General features: G+C 35.4%; 1 protein-coding gene across 1 annotated transcript in view; it reads left to right on the plus strand.

Moving 5' to 3' along the window:
- The window catches only part of LOC127876337 (cAMP and cAMP-inhibited cGMP 3',5'-cyclic phosphodiesterase 10A-like), a 46,480-nt gene that overhangs the window by 4,443 nt on the left and 25,198 nt on the right, over positions 1 to 16,839 (plus strand). Inside the window, exons 3-4 of the mRNA XM_052421443.1 lie at positions 901 to 1,033; positions 1,623 to 1,765. Coding sequence (XP_052277403.1) covers positions 901 to 1,033; positions 1,623 to 1,765 — 276 coding nt within the window. The remainder of the gene's footprint in view (positions 1 to 900; positions 1,034 to 1,622; positions 1,766 to 16,839) is intronic.

Genomic DNA, 16,839 nt, shown 5'->3' on the forward strand with positions numbered 1-16,839 from the left:
TAGGATCATGACACTTCATAGGTAGATTGATCTTGACTCGCAGAAGACCCCTATTGCTTTTGAGGTCACTAGGTCAAAGGTCAAGGTCACGGTGACCCGAAATAGTAAAATGGTTTCCGGATGATAACTCAAAAACGCTTTTGCCTAGGATCATGACACTTCATAGGTACATTGATCGTGACTCGCAGATGACCCCTATTGATTTTCAGGTCACTAGGTCAAAGGTCAAGGTCACAGTGACAAAAAACGTATTCATACAATGGCTGCCACTACAACGGACAGCCCATATTTTATTCTGTTTCCACACTGTCCAGTTAAGAGACTTACAAATTGAATTTTTGACACATGTTCATTCATAATGATGTATAAGCCTTTGTTTTTGTGCCAGTAAATACTATGTTTATGGAAATGAAGAGAGAATTTAACATTTAAAAAACCAATGTAATATGATATGGCAACAGGACAGTTGTGATTTGCTGGGTCAATTCTATTTAGCTTGACCATCCAAGATGTTGATAGCTTTGACAAACTGGTGGTCTGAAACATTGAGAAAATGTCACGGTTCACTGACATTAAATCAAACATGTAATTCTTGCTACGCATCTTGCATTTATTTACAGTAGTTTTGCATATTGAAAAAATGATTTTTGATTTTTAAAATTGTTTGTCGTTGTGTAGTGGCGTATAAGCTTTCTTATTTAAAATCACAACACCAATAATTGAACGGGATGATTATACAAACGATTTATATCATTAGAAATTTGCAATAAAGTGTTTTCGACACTTAAATTAAATATAGGTCGAACGATAAGCGACAACACAGTTTATACATTATGAAAAGAATAACAAAGTGCATTTTTAATAAATATATTTAAACTAGAAAAAGTCAATGTACCGCAGGGATGAGCTGTATGCGGACTACTTTGATGAAGGCAAGATGAGCACCGAGGGGCTTCCCATCTACACCAAGAAGTCGCAGATCCGGTTCCCGCGCGACAAGGGCATAGCCGGCTTCGTGGCTCGAACCGGGGAGGTAGGGTGCTCACCTTTTGAACTTAACGCAGCGTTCATCCATAACGAGCGGATAGCAGTAACCACTATCGTAACAAGTAAAATGGTTCATTATTAACACGATTTTTGAATATTACTTATTTATTTGTGCTATGTTCACCAGTATTTTTTTCTACTTTAACCTGCATTCAAATTAATAATCGATGCCAACTAATTAAATAAAAAAGGAAAAACCTAGATACAATATTTACAATAGAAGTGTAGAAGTGGTGACAGCAACAGTAGTAGTAGCTTTTGATTATAGGAAATGTGAAGGCATTTAGGAAACATTGCGACCATATGTGTCGTGTTCCGAGAAAAATGGGCATAATGAATGTGCTTAAAGTGTCGTCCCAGATTAGCCTGTGTGAACTGCACAGGCTAATCAGGGACGACACTTTCCGCTTGTATGACATTTTTTGTTAAAATGAAGTCCCTTCTTAGCAAAAATCCATTTTTGGCGGAAAGTATCATCCCTGATTAGCCTGTGCGGACTGCACAGGCTAATCTGGGACGACACTTTACGCACATGCATTATGCACAGTTTTCTCAGAACACAACACATATTGTAGGTCGTGAACATCAAGGACGCATACAAGGACGACCGCTTCAACACTGACATTGACAAGCGTACCGGATATACCACGCGGAACATCCTGTGCATGCCCATCAACGGGAAGGACGGCGTGCTGGGAGTGGTGCAGATGATTAACAGGTACTTGTAATAAAGGTGCACTTTAAAGGTTTAAACTAAATGTTCTGTTGTGCTTACGATATTTCAAAATATTCCTGTAAGCAAATCTTTACTACCGTCATTACAGTCACGTGCTATGTTTTATGACCGGATAAAAGTCATAAAAACGCATGATGGAAGTGAATCAGGTAATCGGAATCAAGGAAGAAATATGGTAAAATAGCGCTGTTAAATGTGCAGTCCAAAAATTTAGAGTCATACATTATTGACGAAAACCCGTATGTCCGAACATTTTGAGTCACACAAATAATTATTCTTACGGTAAGCAATTCTCATGCAAAAAATGTGATTTTTTTTATATCCAGCAATGCAAACAGCGAGTAAAGTCATGTATATGTGTGGGTCTCTGTATGGGTTCCACATTGGAATCGACCATTTCTGCGACACTGAACTATCACAATTAACGTTTTATCATTTAAGTATGTAAACGTTTTAACTAAAAAACAATATTTTGAGATTAAACATTTGTAATTTGAATGCGGTCGAACGCCAATAGCGAATCCCTAGTCTATATGTTTTGGTAGCTCGATTAATCCAGAAATCAAGTTCGATTCCTGGCTCAGCCCTAGGGTACTTAATCGTCTTTCGCATGAGAAGTAAAACCGAGCCACATGGAAGTAGGCTATGACGGTCAGAAAGGAATAAGGGTCCTCGCTTTAATTTGACGCCTCTGGTATGTTGCAATACCCTTCGTAACCCTAATCAAACGTCTTCTAGTGGAAATGGGCACATGGTTCACAACACAAAAATATACTATATAGTATAACCTACACGCGACCGAACGGCGACAATGCATAGCTAATGAAAGTACACGAGTTTCCCGTCAATCATTATATGTATTTGTGTCGCGTTCTATGAAAACCGGACTTAATATTATGCGTGGAGATCGTCCCAGATGAGCATGGGCAGTCCGAAAATGCTTTTCAGGGACGACACTTTCCGCCTAAACTTGATATTCGTTTAGAAGAGATTTCGTTTCAACTCAAAAGGCCATAACATCGAAGAGTGTCGTTCCAGATTAGCCGGTGCGGACTCATAGGCTTACCCGGTATATTTGATCTGAAACGACACTTTACGCACACGCAATTTGTCTGGTTTCCCAAGGCGCGGTTCATTTTAAGTTGTTCGCTTGCGAACAACTAAGGTAAAGAGCAAGTTTTGTAAGCCAGATTTGCTCATGAACCGAAACCTGATCACTGCCTGCATACGCTCGGAGAAATAATTCGCGGCGTTGTTTCAGTTCTTGAACTACAATCATTTACAAAATGAAACATAATATGAATATCGTGTTAAATGAAATAATGTTGAAAGGATCATTTATACAAAAAGTAAAAAAACTTTTTTTGAGCTATTCGTGTCGCTCAAGAGTAAGTTTATGAATTATTAAAAAAGTCCACTATATGCTACGTCAGGCAAGTGGTATTTTTCCGCAGCAAAATTCATGTGTGTGTCTCAGAGTTTATTTACAAGTCCTACCGGCCTCTTCAAGAGGTCTTTAAGGTCCGACCTGACCGCAGCAAAGTTCATTCCAAATCTGAGGCTATTAATAGGCGACTGCTGAATAGAAATGCGGTGTCGAGATTGCAATACGCTAGCATGCGTCTTTTGCGTATCATCTTTGATAGCGCTTGACTGGTTTCTGGTAGTACCGCGGAGGGGGGGGGGGTCTGATATGGCTGGGAAATGTTCGGAGGTTAGACTGAACCCGGAATTCGCTCGAGTTTAGAAAACCCCACTTATCACACTAGTACAAATAACGCCGGTCCATTATATCAACCAATGATAGCTTTAATTAAATAATAGCGGTTGATACTGTGTGCGTTTTTAGTTGTTCGCTTGCGAACAACTAAGGTTTATATCACGCATTTCAAGCCAGTTTTTCTTAACTACGATAACCTGAGAACTGCCGCATCTGCCGCATCCGCGACGAGAGAGAGTTGTATAATTTGCCAGAGGTTTGATTTCTTCAATTATATTCTTTCGCACATGGAAACATAATGTGACTATGGTGTTATATGGAATATTTTTAAACGGAGCGTATATAGAAAAGAATCAGTAAACAATGTTAGAAATATACGTGTCGCGGAAGAGAATGTTTATGAATTATTAAAATAGTCTACTATCTGGTGCTTCTTAATCACGGGGTATTTTGGTTCAGCACAGGTCATTCATAATCTGAGGCTATTAATAGATGCGGGAAAATAAAACTACTGCGATAAACAAGTATAGTGTGATATCGAGAGTCCAAATACACTATCACGCGGCTGTTGCGTAAACTCGTTGATAGTACTTGATACTACAGCGCGGTTAAATTTGATATGTCTGGCAAACGTTCTTTTGTTCTCAACAGGTAGCGGCGATATCTCGTATATTCTAAATTGCACGGGTGATAACAACGGAATAGTATAAGGTTAAGCTTGTTTATATTCACAGTTCTCAGTAAACAATTAACATGAAAATGCTGACTTTCAAATAAAGTTTTTAATTTTCATTTCTCAATAATTTAATTGAAAACAAAAGTTAAACTATTGTGTGTGTGTGTGTGTGTGTGTGTGTGTGTGTGTTTTCACTTGTAAGTCGCATATTCACCGCATGAAATGTGTGTTATTATAGTCAAACCACACATTAGTGTTAGTATATACAAATTATATACTACGGGAGTTCACATCAAATGTGTCCTCACATTGCTTATTATGAGTTTATTCCTCCACTATCGAAATATATCGTATGTTAATAGTTAACAAGCAGTTTTCTCTCCAAGCATTCAAAGCCGCGTCATGCGAAAATGGGAAGTATGGCGTTTCGGAGACGATGCCGTCCGCTATAAAATCCATCAAGGTTTTATGGTCTCATAATGTATCTCCTGACCAGACTGAGAGATGTGCAGGCTGGGTGGTGGGCTATAGGTATTATGGGTGCATATGGCATTAGACTATTTTTTGCATGACGCGGGTCTTTTTAAATCTCATTGCAAGTTGTAAATTGCATATGTTAGCACAATGCATTTCGATATAAAATGGAATTAAAAAATGAAAATACAGCAAACTTGCAAATAAGGGTAGCCTATTCAGGCGTTCAGGAACGATTTCCAGACGTGCTGACCGAGGACGGCAAACATTTGTGGTTAAATAATAACACGATTCTCTCTGAACGCGACACTATAATTCGGTTGTTTTTTCCTCATTTTGAAAGCAAAACTGTGTTTATCGATAGTCAAATATGTCTCCTCCTGAAGATTTAGTGACCGAAAACAGAACCTTAAATTCTACGAGGTGGATTTTAACGCGTAATTTTAACTGGGCCACAAATTGTGTCTATGTGTCGTTTAAACATGCAGAGAGTTGTCCGGAATTCCGTACATTGGACAGTGCTCATCCTTTACGCTGCACACAGACACAGTGATGCAGCCATATTTCAGCGATAATCTCTCGAATCAGCCTATAAAATATTCGAATGTATTCATTCGTGCCTTCTAGCGTTATTTATAGGTCATTTAAGGTTAAAACGCTGGATAAACAGCCACGCCGAAAAAGCGCACGAGTATTCTATACCGATGTAAACGTTGACACCGTGTGAACTACTAGGGTAACAAGTAATGCATCGACAACAAAGTAAGGGTAAACAGCGCTGTCTTTATGACTACATAATTTGTGAGTAAAAACTACTGCTCGCAGATTTTTTTTGATTTTTTTCATCAATTATCTTCTTGTATATTTTGAATTGTATATGGTGTCAAAAAAGTTTTGGAAAGGGAATTGCCATCATGCAATTTTATTTTTAGTGTGAGAGGTATTCAGTATTCCAACAATATTCATTTAATATGATGATGATTGCACATTTTATTTTATATTAACTGGTTCTCATTATACCATTTTCATCATATTTTTAATGCTTTCAGAACGTCAAAATAGATACATGATGTTGTTATTTTGTATAAGTTATCTTTATAACATAAATAAGATGATAAACCGTGCACACACCTCTCGACCTGTGCGTTAAGACACACTGTGTATTAATTTTAATGGGTTGTGTTTATTTCAAACTTGCGATTAAAAAATCTACATCTGTATAACATAATTTTGAAAAATGAGTTGCGTCTAAGATTTTGCAATAGCGAACAACTTCAGTGCCTTCAGCGCTTTGATTTGTTTAGTCGTTTACGTCTTGTTGTATGTATCGTCCTGAATTGAATAGGAAATGTGTCTTTTGTATTGAATACAGGACAGGCGCAGATTCATACCAAAGATCTCCTGATAATGATTTACTATTTCATTATTCCTATATATTCCATGTCGAAAATTGTTTCCTAAGTGTTATTTCCCTTACAAATGGTGTATGCTGGTACAATTAACTGGGTTAAGATTTAAGATAAATATATAAAATAGTCAAGGGACATTCTGCTACAACATTGCAAAATGCTGTGTAAATGAAGAAAAACAAACAAGCTAATACCGATACAATTTCACGTAATGACATAAAAAAAACAAGACTATATGGTTTACACCAATACATAATTTGTTTAATCAGACAAAGTCAATCAATTCATACATCATACTTTAAATGCAAAGTTTTTATACACATTTATTTAGAAGTTCCTCAATTTCTTATCATATAATTAGTTGTTCATCACATTGTATATAATTTGTATCATGTACTACAAAACGACAAAAGCGTAATTGTTTTAAAATCATATGTGTATGATAATTCATTTAATGTTACTTGTAAATTTATATAATATTAATAGTTCGATTATGTTATATCTTATGTGAACATCTACATAAATATGATAATTTAAAAGTGCAGTTTACATCCCATTATTAAAAAACATTCACAGATGTATTACTTCACTCAAAAATATGCTAATAAGCACCAAAATTAATACACATAGCAATTACACCACTTGTTTATTGTACTCTTATAATCAGGTTCATTCAAGAAATGCATTACTCGAGTGTTTATGCATTTTCATTTTATAACTGAACACAAACCTCGCGAACGGTTAAGATATCTCTTAGCAATTACGTACCGAACATGCACAATTTATTAACACTCTAGTTACTTAACTTTATAGTTTACAAACGTGTTATTATGCCCCCTTCGAAGAAGAGGGGGTATATTGCTTTGCTCATGTCGGTCGGTCGGTAGGTCGGTCGGTCCGTCCGTCCACCAGGTGGTTGTCAGATGATAACTCAAGAACGCTTGGGCCTAGGATCATGAAACTTCATCGGTACATTAATCATGACTTGCAGATGACCCCTATTGATTTTGAGGTTACTAGGTCAAAGGTCAAGGTCACGGTGACCCGAAATAGTAAAATGGTTTCCGGATGATAACTCAAGAACGCATACGCCTAGGATCATGAAACTTCATGGGTAGTTTGATCATGACTCGCAGATGACCCCTATTGATTTTGAGGTCACTAGGTCAAAGGTCAAGGTCACGGTGACCCGAAATAGTAAAATGGTTTCCGGATGATAACTCAAGAACGCATACGCCTAGGATCATGAAACTTCATGGGTAGATTGATCATGACTCGCAGATGACCCCTATTGATTTTGAGGTCACTAGGTCAAAGGTCAAGGTAACGGTGACCCGAAATAGTAAAATGGTTTCCGGATGATATCTCAAGAACGCATACGCCTAGGATCATGAAACTTCATGGGTAGATTGATCATGACTTGCAGATAATCCCTATTGATTTTGAGGTCACTAGGTCAAAGGTCAAGGTCACGGTGACCCGAAATAGTAAAATGATTTTCGGATGATAATTCAAGAACGCATATGCCTATGATCATGAAACTTTATAGGTAGATTGATCATGACTCGCAAATGACTCCTATTGATTTTTAGGTCACTAGGTCAAAGGTCAAGGTTACGGTGACCCGAAATAGTAAAATGATTTTTGGATGATAACTCAAGAACGCATATGCCTAGGATCATGAAACTTCATAGATAGATTGATCATGACTCGCAGATGACCCCTATTGATTTTGAGGTCACAATGTCGAAGGTCAAGGTCACGGTGACCCGAAATAGTTAAATGATTTTCGGATGATAACTCAAGAACGCTTTTGCCTAGGATCATGACACTTCATAGGTACATTGATCGTGACTTGCAGATGACCCTATTGATTTTCAGGTCACTAGGTCAAAGGTCAAGGTCACAGTGACAAAAGTCGTATTCACACAATGGCTGCCAGTACAACGGACAGCTCATATGGGGGGCATGCATGTTTTACAAACAGCCCTTGTTCAATAATTTATTCCATAGCACTTTCCTGAACAAGTATTATGATAGCTTACTTTACATCATATAGACATCACTCTTTATTATACAATTGCTTCCTTAAACAATTTAATAAAAACGTGCGTGATGTTGCTACACAAATTGTTTATTAAACCATTCGGTAATGCAGTAAAAGAATATTTGCCTATGAAGTCCCCTTGAAGAACTTGCGAGTATACTTACTTAGGTAATTAGTCTTTATCAGATAACAAATACTGCTTTTTCGTGTTTTCATTAATATATAAAGCATACGTTTTCAGTATTTGAGATAAGCCGTTCAGATAATACTTTGGTTTTAATTTCAAATAAAACACAAAAACATCTAACATATTTTTTTAATAATTCATGCAAGTGTGTACTCTTCCATAACAAAGTCCCTAAAGTTAAAACGTATAATTGTATTTGTTTAGATATCTTCAATGTGATCAATTACGTTTAAAATTAATAAAGCAATTTATAATTGATTATGTTCATCAAAAAATCAAAAACATCAATTCATGGTTTTAATAGTTAAATGACTGAATTAAAAAATAAGCTACTATAAATTAATCATATTGAACTGTCAATAGAAATACTCATTATATAGAAAATATGCTACATACAGATTTAATATAATAAATAAATACACAACAATACAATACATTTGACATAAATGTATATTCCTGTTGGGCCATGTGTTTAAAAACAAAAAACAAAAATACTAAACTACTTAAAAACATTTAAAATACAATCCGATCATCTTATCATTTAATAACTGTTAAAAAAATTAAGCACGTGTTTTATTCCATACTTTCCATTAAATATGTGTATGCACTATGTGTATTAGATTTATATAATTAATAACAACAACAACATTTATTCAGCAGTAAATCTTATACAAGCTCATAGCATACATAATAATTATATGTATTTTACAATTTATAAGTAATGGTAAAAGATAGAAGTTGGACAATAGGGCTATTCACTGGATAACTTGGTAAGGTATGAAGTGAGTAAATAATTGCATCTAATGCTGCATCTGTACATTTAATGTCTACTTATTAACTGACAAGACATGCGATTATAATAATTTGCAATAGGATGAGGAATACCGATTTTTCAAAATGAAATTATTTACAGTAAATATTTAAAACAAATGATTTAATAAATCATTAACGCAGAACTTAATCTGAGATTGTATACACATGTTTATTATAATGACTTTCTTAACTTGCAGTTTAAAAATTAAAGTAAATCAAGGAATGCACAGTTTAATCTTAGTATTATACAATTGTTTTATTAATGACCTGAAACATGATAAAATGATTACAAACTATGGGTACATGTTCTATGGGTTAATGTGCGTGACATCGTTTAGGAAACCTATACACATTCATAGCATGCATATGTATCATTTTTACAGTTATAAAACTAAATACATCTAAGTCACATCATTGTATTAATGCATCTATGTGTATATAGCGTACATATATGCAACTTCATTTGAATATTTACCAATAATGGTATTTCAAGATTTCTATGTAATTAAGCTGGGCTTGACAGATACATAAACGTATATAAGCTATACTTTATACTTTAAATATGTACAATTTAACAGAGTTCACGACTTTCACATCGTCCGGATTTTTATTAACAGTAAACTCAGTTCATCCGATTCCGTTTATTGCATATTTTAATTATTATATCAACGATTAAACCAGGAAATATATAGCTATAGTTTGCATTATAATTATTAGTATACAAGTGTCACAACATCAAGGATATTAATTATTGAAATTATTGAACGAACAAACTTTTTTAATATGTTTGAATTGTTTGAAGCAGCAAGTTTTATCATTGAAAATTTCCAGTTGTTATGCATAAAATGTATGTAGTGATTTTACATATTTTACAAAACGTCATTTATTGTAAGATTTACTACATTAAACAAAGGATTATTAAAAAAAAAGAATTTCATGTTGAATCACCAATCATATGTACACACAATCTGTTCTGATTGACACACATTATCCATTCTTGAATCTGAACTCGGATATAAATCTGTCACTTGAAAAATATTTATCTATATTGAAATCAAATGAAATAATTCAGCTTGTGGATGTTTGAATAACTTGTTTAAGAATACATTAAACGGAACACTGTATTCTTGTCTATAATTTCGCAACAACATCTACAGCAGCCAACTCTTGGTATGCACCAAAATAGCACACGTGTAATTAAATAAGGTAGCACAAAGTATATAAGAAATGACTGAATTAAACTCCCAATCACTAACGTGACTATCCCTGGAGCAAAGGGAATCATTTTAAAAAGCTTTGACCATCCTTCTTCAATAAAGATGTTAATTATTTCAAATACGATAAAGCAGGTTAGTTTACATACCATGGTAATACGCGTCGCATATCGACATCGACTGCATATATATGTTGACCTGCACTTAGAATGATAACAGTATGCAGCCACGTGGATAATAATTATGAATATACCAAACGTCAATACAGTAATCCAGTCACACACAGTATAGAAAAACAAATAATGCTTGCCAACGAAACAAGAATGAAAACAGTTCAACACGTTTCCCAAAGCTTTCAGATTGTTACCAAATTTAACATATATCAGGACATTCACAATGTAAAAAGTGGTCATCGTTGCAAATGATATTAAATGAATGAAGAACCACATGTAGAAAACGCTCTGTATGGATGTACTCTCCGCCAAACTTCTGTCTTGTACAAAATTTGTGTGACCATTAACGCATGCTACTGCAAAATGTTCACAGTTTTTAACCAAAATATTGTATTTAAATGTTGACAAATTTTTTAATGCCTGCGGGTTTAATGGTTGCTCACCGGGAGCATTCATGAACGCGTGTAAATAATCTTTTGCCCTCTGCAGTGTCGAATCTCTATCGTATTTCCTTTTTGGATAATCTATTCGCTTAACAGATTTTAAATCCAGGTTGTCATTACCTGTGTGATCTTTCAAAACCGATTCTAACACTTTATATTCGTTCATCTCATAATTGACGTGAATAGCCTTAATTGTTCCTTTTCCGTCTCCATTATGCTTAAATGATTCAACAATTGCATGATGTTTTCCAATGCAACGACACAATCCAGTCCTAGGAAGTTCTATATGATCCCCGGGTAATAATAATAATGCAGCTTTTTGTTTGTTATTTTCTCCAGGTCTTGGTAACTCGCATGGTGTTGCAAATTGGCACACCATACAGTATTCCCCAGGTGTGGTATCTTCACTTGTTTCGTTGATTATTTGTTCATGATTGGGGTCATTCTCGCCTCCGTGAGCGTCGCGAACCAAGTCCTGCTCCATTTATATCTAATCAACAATAAACGCAATCGTTAACGTAATTTACTTAATTTTGAAAAGCATTTAATACTGCTACTACTACTGCCAAAACTACTATCAAAACAACAACTACTACTACTACTACTTCTACTACTACTACTTCTACTACAACAACAACTACTACTACTACTACTACTACTACTACTACTACTACTACTACTACTACTACTACTACTACTACTACTACTACTACTACTTCTACTACTACTACTACTACTACTACTACTACTACTACTACTACTACTACTACTGCTGCTAAATGGGGCGAGGTCCCCCCGGGCACTACTTCCCCGCACCCGGAAAAAAATTCGTACCCTATATTTTTCGTACCCAATTTTTTTTCGTACCCAATTTTTTAGTACCCAATTTTTTTGGTAACCAAAATTTTCGTACCCAATTTTGTTTTCGTACCCACATTTTTTTCTTACCCACAATTTTCTTACCCAATTTTCTTTCGTACCCAAATATTCGTGGCCACATTTTTTTTCGTTCCAAAAATGTTCGTACCCACATGTCAAAAATGTGGATACGAACATTTTGGTTACGAAAAAAAATGTAGGTACGAAAATTTTGGTTACGAAAAATAATGTTGGTACGAAAATTTTTGGTACGAAAAAAATGTGGGTATGATAATTTGGGGTACGAAAAAAAATTGGTTACGAAAATTTTGGGTACGAAAAAAATGTGGGTACGACAATTTTGGGTACGAAAAAATTTTGCAAAAAAATATTTGGGTACGAAAACAAAATTGGGTACGAAAAAAAATTCAGTGCGAAAAAAAATTGGGTACGAAAAAAAATTGGGTAAGAAAAAAAAATTGCGTACGAAAATTTTGGTTAACAAAAAAATGTGGGTACTAAAAAAATTGGGTACGAAAAAAAATTGGATACGAAAAATTTTGGTACGATTTTTTTCCGGGTTATTCTTCCCCGTACCCCGGGTACTTTAAAGTATACTTCCCCGTACCCCGGGTACTTTGAAGTATGCGTCAAAGTACCCGAGTACTTTGAAGTATGCTTCAAAGTACCCGGGGTACGGGGAAGTAGTACCCGGGGGACCTTGACCCATTCAGCACTATACTACTACTACTACTACTACTATTACTACTACTACTACAACTACTACTACTACAACTACTACTACTACTACTACTACTACTACTACTACTACTACTACTACTACTACTGCTGCTGCTATTGCTGCTGGCTGCTACTTCTACTGCTACTACTACTATAACTGCATGTTATAAAATATAATGTTTAAATCCATCAATACATTATTGGAAAACTACTTTTTTCTAATTAAAAACGCATGCGACTCAACTGTGCTGAAGTAGTCAACTTACAAAAATAATGTAATAATTTTTCAAACGGTAAACCGCTTTTAAAACCGAAAGTAGGATTTCTATATGTATACGTCCATTTCGACAAAAGCGATTATTTTTAAGTTTTAAAGCGCAAAAAGGCGGATTTCTACCTTGTAACCACAAGATATATTCTAGCCTAGTTAGCAAGTGATTTATTATTTTTCAAACGGTACCGCTTTAAAACCGAAAGTAGGATTTCAATACGTATACGTCCATTTCGACAAACGCAATCATTTTTAAGATTTAAAGCGCAAAAAGACGGATTTCTACTTTGTAACCACCAGATATATTCTCATTGGCATATATAAAATTAAATCTATAGCCTTGTTAGCAAGCAAATTATTTTTTTTTCAAACGGTACTGCTCTTAAAACCGAAAGTAGGATTTCTAGACGCATGCGTCCATTTCGACAAACAAGATTATTTTTAAGTTTTAAAGCGCAAAAAGACGGATTTCTACGGATTTCTACCTTGTAACCACCAGATATATTCTAATTGGCAAAGATAAAATATGTTTCATATTTATACTTAAATTTACTATGGCAAATAAGTTGTGCGGCTTTAATCTGAGCGCCGCCTCATTGTAATTTGCATTGGCTCCATCATTTTTTGAAAAATGCAAATGTATTCCAGACCATTCTGTAATATCGTGGAATAAAGAATTGAAATGTGCAAGTTGCCCAGAGACAGTAAAACACCCCTATAATGATATGTACCCACAGACCAAAAGAACAAAGTATGAAAAAACAAATATACCAAAAAAATTTATGAATACGCCAGACATTATTGCTATGCTGGATGATAAAATAAATGTGCTTGAATCAAATCAACATACACAAACATGTATAGACGATGCATACAACGATTTTTCAGGCATTATAAAAAGTGAAATGAATAAATATCTGAAACCAAAGGTTATAACTCTTCCTGATGGTCATAGTAACAAAAAGAGACGTAACCGTAAGCAATTGTGGAACGAAAATTTGTCAGTTTTATGGAAAGATATGTGCAAAAGGGAAAGCGCATGGCTGAAATGTAAGGATATAAATGCTAAGAGAACGCTCAAGTCACAATACGTTGAAAAGCGTAAACTTTTTGACAAAAGTGTACAACGACGCAAACGCCAATATGTGTTTGAATCACAAGAAAGCTTATTAAAAGCGTGCGAGGACAATAAATCTGGCGAGTTTTGGAAATCGATTGGGAAAATAGGCTTAGGCTCGGAACGTAATAAACACATTCCAATGGAAACAGTACAAGAAGATGGTTCCTTAACAAATGACATTGGTAAAATATTATTTAAATGGAAACATGCTTTCCAAACCTTACTTAACTGTGAAACGGACACTCATTTTGATGAGAATAATGACACAGTTAACATTTTGGAGCACCATAATACAGAACAGCTGAATCTAGGCATTAGCTTGCATGATGTACACATAGCTGTGAGATCCCTTAATAAAAACAAGGCCCCGGGGCACGATGAAATACCAGTTGAAGTTATTCAGTCGGAACCCTGTATACATTTACTGCATAGACTCTTCTGTGTCTGCTTAATTACACCGGTTTTAAAAAACCCTATGTCTGACAAAAGAGACCCAACCAATTACCGGGGTATTGCAGTAACGGGATCGATTTACAAAGCATATTGTGCGGTGATAAATAATAGACTTACGAAGTGGGCCGAAGATAATAACGTTTTCGCCGACGAACAAAATGGTTTTCGGCGTAAACGAAGCACAATAGACCAGTTATCAACATTGACTGATATTATTGAATGTCGTAAAAAGAATAAGCAATCAACCTTCATAGCCTGCGTGGACTATTCTAAGGCGTATGACCGGATCCAGAGGCGCATTCTGTGGTCAAAACTAGAAAAACACGGGATTCAAGGGAAACTACTCAGTGCTATCCAATCTTTGTACGCAAATGTGAAATGTGCTGTAAATGTCAACTCGTATAGAACCGACTGGTTTGGCCAAAATATCGGTTTAAAACAAGGATGTTTACGGTCAACTACATTGTTTGATCTCTTTCTCAATGACCTTAGCCTGCGTCTTAACCAGTCAGGAATAGCCGTTCATATAGAAAAAATGATTTTTAATCACTTACTTTACGCTGACGACCTCGTACTCATTGCTGAGACTGAGAGTGACCTACAGATTCTCCTTGATATTTTAGGATCGTGGTGTACCTCCAATAAAATGACTATCAATACAAACAAAAGTAAAATAATGCATTTTCGAAATAAAAATGTTGTGAAAACAAATTATAGATTCACATGTAATAACAATGAACTTGAATGTGTTACTGAATACCGATATCTCGGACTTGTTTTGTCAGAATTTTTAGACTATAGTGTAACGGCCAAGTATGTCGCTAAGTCGGCGACTCGAGCCTCAGGACTGCTTATATCAAAGTTCAAATCATGGTGGATGGTATATCATTGGTGGAATGCCATATTATATCTATACCAAACTGTACGACAGTATAGTGTGGCCAACTATAAGTTATGGGGCAGCTATATGGGGAACCCAGGACTATGCCTCTATCAATGCCGTACATCATAGAGCGTGTCGTTTCTACCTCGGAGTGGGAAAATATACACCTAACGCGGGAATAACTGGAGATATGGGTTGGCTTCCCCCATATGCACGGCAGTGGAAGTCGATTCTCACTAACTGGTTCCGGTTAAATAGTATGGACAATAACCGTATCAACTACAAAGTGTTTAAATGGTCTTACACTAAAAGACACCACACAAAGAACTGGCACCACAAGATATGTATGAAAGTACCGCTGGACATCAGTTATAGCTATGTTTCCAAATGGGCGGAGATTGTATGTTTCTGCACTACATTTGCCGATTTTTAAAAATAATGCGAAACATATTGAAAAAACATTTAAAACCTAATCACCCTGTAAAATTATCCGTTAAATTTCAAAACATCCGGACCTGAGCGCCACCTCGGAAGTAGCATTGGCTCATTTATTAATGCATCTTAAAAAAGAGGTGGCGCGCGTGATTAACGGCCGTGTCTTTTGTTAAGTTATTTTGCAGTTTTGTTATTGCAATAATTTTTATATTATGAAGTCTTTAGAACTATGACAAGTCAAAATACGGTTTTAATATATCTAATATATGTCTACTTACTTGATGAAGCTTCAACGAAAACTTCAGTTTGTGTATTACCGGTTATTTTATATCTCTCAATGTTTGCAGTTTGTACACGTATGATATGGTGATGGTATGCGCGTATTCAGGGTTATAAAGATAATTTGTGACTGATGAACCCCAATACGATAGGCCAATCTTTTAAAGGTTAAATTTCATCTTCATATAGTGTTCATGTACCATAGGAGGACAATATTGCTGTTAATTGTGTTCATGATTTCTGTAGACGTTTGTCTTCAAATAAGTAAGTTAATTTTGTCACATGACGAAAGACTAAGCTTAAGTTAGTTTTCTGGAAAACCACATGAACACGTACTCAAAAACCAAATATAATACTTTTAAAAGGTACGAATGAAGAAGATCCTTAAAACCGCAATGTTCTTTTTTTAATCGGTCCAACTTAGAATTTGATTCGTAAAATAGCATTATACGTTTGATGAAATTTGTAAACGACATGAGCATAATTAGAAATAGTATATCTTCCAAGTCAATGTATATTATTTATTCAATAGGTCGTCTATTAAGTCTACGACAATAGCAACGAATTAAGATTAAAATTTATCAAAACTCTAACCGGGCCTTATTTGATTCAACAAAGTATAACGCTGACAAAGCAGGCCCGTACGCAGGCCAGGGGCCCTGGTACCCGCCCCCTCCCCCCAGCTGGCTGTCAAGTTAGGATTTGTTTAATAATCAGCCTTTTGCAATTTTTCTCTCGTGAAAAGGCCAACAGTACACATTGACTCAATACAAGAGCGGATATGTATTTTATTGTCCTGAGGAACAAGGGGATTAACTCTATTTTACTCGTCATTGAAGATAAACCCATAGGCGATGTTT

This window comes from Dreissena polymorpha, chromosome 4, assembly GCF_020536995.1.
Source record: "Dreissena polymorpha isolate Duluth1 chromosome 4, UMN_Dpol_1.0, whole genome shotgun sequence".
In the NCBI taxonomy this organism is placed as follows: domain Eukaryota; kingdom Metazoa; phylum Mollusca; class Bivalvia; order Myida; family Dreissenidae; genus Dreissena; species Dreissena polymorpha.